Raw genomic sequence first — 6,210 nt, 5'->3', positions numbered from 1 at the left:
TTTATTACATGTTACCACTTTACACTGCTTGCTGTATTTTAACAATGAAGTTTTAAATAGTAGAGCTAAAGCTTTGATTTTAAAAGCCACATTATAAAATTAATTTTGAATAAATCTGCTATTTTTTATGCTTACTTATGCCAAATAATTACTGGGTTTCTCATTATTTGTGGTCTCTCTCCATCAGCATTGCTGCTCAACACTGCATTCCAAGTTGTTAGGGCTCTTTCTTTATTTTTTTAATAAATGTATGTATACACACACATATATATACTATTTCCCAGTAAAGGATAGCTCAGCTTCAGCACTGAACACAGAATGATAGCTGTGAATTTATGCCAGAGAATAATTTGGCTTTATTCCTTCATGTAAGGTAGAAAAAGGTTAGTGCAAAAATAGATGGCAAAGACCACCAAGAGCAAAGAAAGACCAAAGAGATGTAGTTTGGGAAGAAGGTTTGCTATAAATAGAACATCTCAAAAGTAAGCAGTATAGTTTGTATATGGAAAAAAAAATACTAACAGTGTTTAAGAACAAAAGAGGAAATCTATTTGTAACTGGAATCCTATCATTTCTAGCTTCTATTATATATTTTTTATGGTGAAAACCATATTGCATCATCTAATTTTTACCCTGCCACTTTGTTACTTTTGCCTCTTTCATTTTGGGCTTTCAGAAAAACAATTTTTGAAACAATCTGAGCATATATGATTTAGAAATAAATTACACTAATAAATATTTTTATAGTGATTTGAAATTACAAATAAAATCTTTCTTTTCTTCTTCCTACACAAACTAGAGAATAAACTTGTAGAAGAAACTTTACTATTAGCACAGCAGACTGATTACAAAGGGCAATTACTAATTTTGAAGTACACTAGAAAGACATGACCTGATTACAGCAGAGTGATTAAGATACAGATATAGATTAAGATTAGGATGTACTGATACCGACAGAATAAAATTAAAGTCACCTTTCCAACAGCTAGCGATTTACAAAAGATCTTATACTTTGCAAAAGTTGGAGTCGAGCAAAGGTAATTCATGTTTTACTTTTATTCTGAAACATTTAGGTTCATACCATCTCATCCATTTCCACAGGAGCCAGGCAACTACACACCTTTGAAATAACGGCCTTCATCCTGATTCTGAAAGCACTTGTATATGTTTCACATGCGTGGTTCAGTTTATACAATCCTGAGTTATTATTGTGAGTTGTTTACCATGTAAAAATCAAACACATGGCAAATAGCTGCAGGAGTCAAAAGCTATGAAGCTTGATGTCAAATACTTGTCCCACTTTGAATTTTTTCAGTCTCTGAAGGAATCTTTTACAGAACTGCTAATCGCAGTGAATGGTCATTCTCAGACAGTGAGAAGTATAGTTGGAGCCAGACTTTTCCTTCTAGGGAGAGCAGTTCCTTTGCCATAATTAGAGACACTGAAGCACCCCTCCACAAAACACAGTTGTTTCTTTAATAAGTGACACTGAACACTATCCCAGCCTACAGCTGCTTTCTCAGTTTGAAACACAAAAGCAGTCAAGTCTCAAAAACTTCAAAGAAAGCTTTTCATTTTATTTTCTCCTTCATCCACTGATAGAGCAGTTCATTTTCTTGAATTTTGTAAAATGACTTTTTCACTCATCAGACCTGTGTAACAAATCACTGTCTCGGTCACCAAATGTTCCCGTTTGACTCATCCGCTTTTCCTTTGGCCTTTGGGTAGGAAGCTTCACTTCTGAAACATTTTCTAAATTCAGTTTCGTGAACTCTTCTCCCTCAGTTGCACTTTGTTCCATTTTAAAAAATAATTGCATTTCCTGCAACATAATGTGCTACTTTCAGGTTTTTAAATTTCATCAGAACCCACATTTTATTTCTTCAATAGACCAATGTATTTTCTTTAAAAAGCACCATTTTATAGCACATTATCAGCTGTAACACGGCACTTTTTAAGCAGTAAATGCTATAACATAACATTTTCCCAGAATTCTTAGTTTCATTCTGCTAACTTGGAACAGCTTTTTCACTAATAAGACATTTGTACTCTCATGTATATTGTTTTGCTTTTTACGGTCAAAGATTTTCTTTCTGATTTCTGAACTTTGCTGCTGCAGTCTATTCTAAGACAGTATCTCCTCTGAGAAAAACTCTTTAACAAGACAGGACTGTCAATAATCCTAATCTTTTTCAATGTTAAAAAGGCTGGAAGGCTATAAAGTTCCACTCCTCCAGGCTTTCTCTGCCTCAAAGCAAATAGGCCAACTTCACATAGGTATTCCCTGCAAGGAATGTAATTAATCCTTTTCAAGATGTAGGAACAAACCCTGTAATATGAATTATATTTTCAACTGGGTATTTGCATTTCCAGGTATACCATCCAGGAATGTACAAACCAGAAAGTTGCAGAAGCTCAGAGCATAGTAAACTCATACACAAGTATGCTCCAGAAGAGCATACAATGGGCTATGTTACGATCTTTGCTTACTGAGACCAGTTGGAACAGAAACACTGTCATTTTACGTTAATGGTGAAACGCAGCTGAGCTGAGTCTGATCACCGTTACTTAAGTTTTATGTAGCCAGCTTTACCATCTTCTTCTGTATGATAGAAGATTTTAGCCTACTTCCTTATCTGCTAAGGTTAGACATCAATCTTCAAAAGACAAATAAATCTGAGCAGATATGATATTTAAAAAGGGTGGTGATCACTCCATAGAAAAAGGAAGGCGTTAGAAAACCAGCTTCTGAACAACACAAAACCAGTATAAAGCTTGTGGTCCCAGAGAAATAAAGTCAAAGCTGTTTGATCAAAACTCTCCAGATTCTGAGTCAGAACCAATGTTTCACAAATGTTCACGTTTGACAAGATTCAGTGACAGGTGCCGTTTGCCTAGCCAAATTCTTCTTTCTCCTGCTCCTACCATGCTGCTTCTCTGCCTGCTCGTTTCCATCTCCCGTGTCTCCCCCAGCCAGTCATCCACATTTCCCTCTGCCCGAGGTTCACTCTCGCCTCCCTACTTTCTGCAGCCCACACGTCCCACTCTGTCACCTATTCCTCCTCAGCTGTGCCCCGTCTACCACGGTCGCTTCCCTTTGTGGTCTAGGGTTTCTTTCCTGACCCCAGGGAGGCAGAGGCCAGAGAGCAGAGCCAAGGTCTGGCAGGGTGCAGAGCCCTGAGGGAAGGGCTGTGGCCGGGCCCAGCCTTACCTTCCTCCAGGGCAACCCAGCTTTAATCAACCAGCTCTCCACAAAGATAGGAAGACCCAGAAAGCCCACAGACTCCACAAGAAGACAGAAATGAACCTGGATGCTTTGTTCCAGCAAATACAGCTCACAGAGAAGCAGGCGAGGGAGAAGAGGCGCCTCATCCAACAAGGTCTGCCCCGTGGCCGCCATCTTGTGGGTCTGGCGGCAGCACTGACCACACTTAATGGCCTCTCCATTTCCCAGGGAAAAAGCAGGGTGGCCCCACTGTGCTGTCGTGAGGGGACCTTTGTCAGTGAAAGCTCGGCAGGCAGCCAGGCTAGCTGCTTCTTGCCAATGGCATGTTTTTATGACAATGTAACTTTTACAAACTGAGCACACATTCTTACAGGTTTTTGTTGTGTTGCAGCTAAATTTGACATAAATAGAAATTATGAAAAAGTTAATCAAATAAAAGAAGAGCTGAGCACTGCAAAAATGAAATTAGAAACTAAGGTAAGCAGGCGTGTTTATAGTATACATAATAATGAAATACATTATATTTACAAATATATGACCTATTATTTCAGGAATAGATTATAAACACTTTCAAGGCATATGTTTCACCTACTGAATAACAGAGCGTTGAGAAAACTTACACCATGCGTTTCTGTAGTGAAAAAAGATCTGTCAACGTCTTTCCCCTCTCACAAATCTCACCTTTCAGGCTGGCCCCTGGCTATGTTGAGGGACTCACTCACCTCAGGGGTAGGAACATTTCCAGATAACGCTTCCAAAATCTGGAAGCACTGGAGACAGCACACTGTGTACGTGGAAGTCACTCCTGCTCCCCAGATAGAGCTTGGCAGGGAGCAGACCACCATGTCAGGTCAGTCCGTTCACAAGACACGGCCACCAGACGTCAGCTGGGGGCAGACTACCTGTTCAGGTGCGGTGCGAGCGGCCCTGTCTTAACAGTCCTGGAGCTTGTGATAGCACTTTCCTTCAGAGGCCCAGAAACCACACCTTTGTTGCCCACTGCCATTCATTAAAGGCCTGTCACAGAAAATATATGGAAACATTCCCTGTGTTTACTTCACAGGATCCTGTGTCATACACTAAAGTTCGTCCCGTGAGGGCTCACGGTTAGGGTTTACAAGGCCTAAGATTTTTTCTAAGCACGCCAAAGACAGAGGAAAGTTTCTGAATCTATTTAGTGTTTTTAAGATTTTACTATGCTTTCCATTTAACCGAACTGCAGACATATTTTCAGACTGAGTTTCCGGTTTTGCAGAGCTTTTCATCATTAATACCATTAATAATTTGTGGTTACAAATGATTTAAAAATCCATTTGTTTGTGCCTGAAAATGAGGTCTAAATATCACCCCCTGTGCTCTTAAGTATCTGCTCTGGCAGAATGTGTATGCACAACAGGAAAGCATATGGAGCCTCTTTTGAAGTCAGAACTGTTGTATCCTATCACTTAAACAAACATCTTCAAGAACCTTTGGGAGATTGCCTCATCGAGTTGTGAAAATAAATGTTTGGGGGATTATTTTCATCCTTCCAAAAACAGACTCTTCTGTCTTTTGTAAAAGACCATGTAATATATATAATAAATATCAACATTACTGCAAGGAGGTCAGAATAAAAGAGAACTCATTTACAAATATTTACTGGTTGCAAATTAAGACTATAATCGTGCAAGCAGTTATTCACGTGCTTGCATTTACGCATGCCACAATCTCAGAGCCCACAAGTGTTTTAAAATAGTAACTTATTTAACCAACACAGATTATATCTGGGTGTTGCTTGTTAGGTAAAGTCCTTTGTAGTCTTGCTCATAAATTTATTTATGAACATCACAATTTTATGTTTATACTACTAATTTGTTATTGATGCACTGTGATTTATAATGAAGGTTTATGTGGTAGGTACAGAAGGTCCCAAGAGTAGAGCCATTGTTGTAAATGACTAATGGAAAGAGCTGAAGAACTATTCCTAATTAAATCTTATGTGCTTTACCCACTAGGATTAATAATATACTCACTGATGTCCACAAAAATATATTTTACTTGCTTGCTTAGTCTCACGTTGATTCATTTATAGATAGGAAATGATACAGAAAACAAGTGGAATGGGAAAATGCATTTCAATCAGACTATATTTAGGTTTAAAGATTATATAGGTTTTGAAATTATTTAAGGTAATTTATTTTTCAGTACAGGAATTAAGTTTACATATGTATACAATAGTTAATGTAACTCAAATAATATTAAATAATGCTGTTCAGCTAATGCTGTTTAATTTGTCCCGCACCAAATAACTGCACTTCTTCATAAGCATACATATCCAAGGACGTGCATGCACAGCAGCCTATGCCTGACCAAGCAGATGAGACTGAGTTCAAAAATGTTTTGACATCTATTTCACAGAGACTGCCTGTGGTCAATCAAAGATTCCTAGGAAATGCTATTTTTTTCCTCTGTTCTGTAAAATCAGGTAGCATGTAATTAGAACCCGAATTATAGCATTTTGCTTTTCATGGCTCAATGATTTCTTAAAAAAAATCTGTTGCAAATGCATAGATTAAGTTGGCATCTTACAGATGGAGAAACTACACTGCAGCTAGTTATGTTCAGTAATATAAATACCCTGCTATAAGACCATCTACTCTCTTTGAAAATAAATATTCCTGAGGCAAGTACTTCCTGGACAGTTAGCATGCTGGACATATCAGGGATAAGGAAAAAATCTGGTCCTTTCCTTTCCAAGTCTCACATTCTAGTCTTAGGGCATTTGATTCCACTACCCTCTTCCTTTTTTGGTTAGATGCACTTCATCTGCACCCTCTCCAAAATCATCTAATTATTTCATTTTACAATCTTTTCATTTTTACCTCTGTAATATCACTATTATTTGGTCTTTTCTGCTTCTGCACACACAAACAGTCATGTATCATCCTGACTATTCAATTTACTTCCTGATACTTACCCTGTGCCTTTACAGTCTGCGGGCAATT

The 6,210-nt window shown here is 38.1% G+C and overlaps 1 protein-coding gene across 1 annotated transcript in view; it reads left to right on the top strand.

Annotated features, from left to right (window-relative positions):
- The first annotated feature begins 3,301 nt into the window (after window positions 1-3,301).
- Window positions 3,302-6,210, top strand: part of CCDC172 (coiled-coil domain containing 172) — a 21,061-nt gene continuing 18,152 nt past the window's right edge. The window contains exons 1-2 of the mRNA XM_009572403.1: window positions 3,302-3,380; window positions 3,618-3,703. Of these exons, the coding sequence (XP_009570698.1) occupies window positions 3,302-3,380; window positions 3,618-3,703 (165 nt within the window). The remainder of the gene's footprint in view (window positions 3,381-3,617; window positions 3,704-6,210) is intronic.

The sequence above is a fragment of the Fulmarus glacialis genome, unplaced genomic scaffold, assembly GCF_000690835.1.
Source record: "Fulmarus glacialis isolate BGI_N327 unplaced genomic scaffold, ASM69083v1 scaffold7582, whole genome shotgun sequence".
Lineage (NCBI taxonomy): Eukaryota > Metazoa > Chordata > Aves > Procellariiformes > Procellariidae > Fulmarus > Fulmarus glacialis.
The sequence above is the reverse complement of the archived record's forward strand: the minus strand, read 5'-3'. Positions and strand labels throughout refer to the sequence as shown.